The sequence below is a fragment of the Penaeus monodon genome, chromosome 3, assembly GCF_015228065.2.
Source record: "Penaeus monodon isolate SGIC_2016 chromosome 3, NSTDA_Pmon_1, whole genome shotgun sequence".
Taxonomy (NCBI): domain Eukaryota; kingdom Metazoa; phylum Arthropoda; class Malacostraca; order Decapoda; family Penaeidae; genus Penaeus; species Penaeus monodon.
The window spans coordinates 50,756,179-50,758,678 of NC_051388.1; the positions used below are offsets into that span (position 1 = coordinate 50,756,179).

At 43.0% G+C, this 2,500-nt stretch overlaps 1 protein-coding gene across 6 annotated transcripts in view; it reads right to left on the reverse strand.

Moving 5' to 3' along the window:
- Positions 1–2,102: 2,102 nt before the first annotated feature.
- LOC119596624 overlaps positions 2,103–2,500 on the reverse strand; it is an 11,437-nt gene continuing 11,039 nt past the window's right edge. For all 6 annotated transcript variants that reach the window (XM_037945984.1, XM_037945963.1, XM_037945971.1 and 3 more), the window contains one exon: positions 2,103–2,500. This exon is cut by the window's right edge and continues 2,004 nt beyond it. In XM_037945984.1, the coding sequence (XP_037801912.1) occupies positions 2,290–2,500 (211 nt within the window). In that variant the 3' untranslated portion in view covers positions 2,103–2,289.

Here is a 2,500-nt window from a genome sequence, read left to right on the forward strand (position 1 = left end):
CCATAGAGCAAAACTGGCAGTATCAAGGCCTTGAAGACACGCAGCTTGGTCCTTCTGCATAGGTACCGACATCTCCAAACACTCTTCTTGATTGAGTTCATGGCTCCTCTTGCCAGACCAATCTGTCTACTGACTTCCTGGTCTGACAACCCAGAGATATGGACTACGCTACCAAGGTATGTAAAACTTTCTGTAACTTCAACGTCCTCACCGCAAGCATGGATCGACTGAACGGGTTCCCCTAACAGGCCCCCAAAATCCTGGATCTTGGTCTTGGTCCAGGAGACCTCTAGGCCTAGGGGCTTCGCCTCATTGCTAAATGCATCAAGAGCCACCACAAGTGACTCCAAGGACTCAGATAGGATGGCAACCTCGTTGGCAAAGTCAAGGTCAGAGACCTTAATATTGCCTAGTGTTGCTCCACACTGACTCTGGCTAGAAGCTCTGCCCATTACCCAGTCCATACAAGTGTTGAAAAGTGTTAGTGCAAGGACGCAGCCTTGCCTCACCCCTGAATTAACAGGGAAGAAGTTTGACATACCCCACCACACCTTACAGCACTTTCAGTACCAGTATAGAGGCTTGCTATCAGGCCAATAATCTGTGTCGGAATTCCCCTGAGCCTCAGGATCTCCCATAGCGATTCCCGATGCACCGAGTCAAACACATTCTTGAGGTCGATGTAGGCTGCGAGCAACCCACGACCAAACTCACGACGGCGTTCCACAATTATTCGAAGCGCTAGTATACGGTCTATCATGGACTTGCCAGGAGTAAATCCAGACTGCTCCAGTCTCTGATGCTTCAGTAGGTGGTTGCAGATCCATTTCAGAAGAATGTGGGCGAGAACCTTGCCTGGTATGATGAGCTGTGTAATGCCACGGTAGCTACAATCTCAACGATCTCCTTTCCCCTTCCAGAGAGGGATGACCACGCCCCTCAGCAGGTCAGGGGGAATGGTACCAGACTGCCAAATGGCAGTCAGGACTGTATGCAGGCCCTGTGCCATAGGTTCACCCCAGCCTTTAGCAGTTCAGCAGGGATATCACATATGCCTGCAGCTTTCCCACTCTTCAGCTTGGAAATCGCCAGCCTAACCTCTGTTAGGGTAGGAGGTTCCTCACTGATGGGTGGGTCCGGCACAGGCACTGAGACATCGCTTGCATCCAAGCTAACTGTTGGAGGGTCTACCTGGTACAACTGTTCAAAATACTCACCCCAACGTTCACGAACCCCAACATGATCTGAGATGATCTGTCCATCCGCTGATCAGACTGCAGTCATCTGTGAGGAGGGCTTAGAGTGAGTTTTCTCAGGGCTTGGTAGGCAGGGCGAAGGTCATTTACCAAGAAATGGCCTTCGATCTCCTCAGCAAGATTCCTGATGAACTGTTCCTTGTCCCTTCTCAGCAGTGTCCGAGCCCTACGCACCATGGAACAACGCAAGACTTGATTCCCATTCAGCCGAGCCTTGCGACACACTTCAGTGGCCTCTGTCTCCAGGGAGATAGAATTCTGCCTTGCCCTTGGGCGCACGCCAAAATCATAATTATAATAATAATTATAATTATAATCATAATCATCACCAAATAAAAACATTAAAACAGATCACATAACATCACTATGTGTATTTTCTTTTCTAACACTGACTTAGTTATTAGGTATTAGGTAAGAGTGCTTGCATAAAAACTATCACTACAAATAAAAACTGTAAAATGCCAAAAGGTTTTCAGAAATGTTAAACACGAATGTAGAATGCCTCTTTTTGTTTTATGGTGAAATCTGTAAAACTTACATGCAATAGGAATGATATTTAACATGAGAAAGATTTATGTTAAAAGTATATTTCTTTTCAGATATAATGTATACAACAAATATGCTGAAAAAAAAATTATGATAATATATATAAAGATAACTTCTCACATTCCACTAAAACATACTGTCTACTTCATCTTCTAGGGACTGTCTTGCAACTGATATATTATAATATATATATATATATAATATATAATATATATATTATATATATATATATCTATATAGAAAGAAGAGAGAGAGAGAGAGAGAAGGAGAGAGAGGGAGAGAAGAGGGGAGAGAGAGAAGGAAGAGAAAAGAGAGAGAGAGAGAGAGAGAGAGAGAAAATGCAGTTTTTGTTTTTTTTGTTTTAATAGCAAAACTAAGTATAATCAATCCGAAAACATTATGAAAGGAACATTGTCCCTGATGCACTGATACCCTGATTGTCTCTCCTGACCTCATTCATCAAGGGATTCTCTGATGCAGCTGGTGTTTAAAAAGATACATAGGAGCAACCACTCTCTTCAAGGTCATTAATAGCTGGTGGTGCTGATGGCTCATCTGCATTAATTATGATAACCTTCTGTTTGTGATGATGATCATTTGGGTAAGGGTAACTTTTTACTTCAATATTGGTTTCAGTATCAAAAGTTTTGAAAGTTTTATGCAGTTGAGTTATTAAGTGTCTTTCTTTTATATAAGGC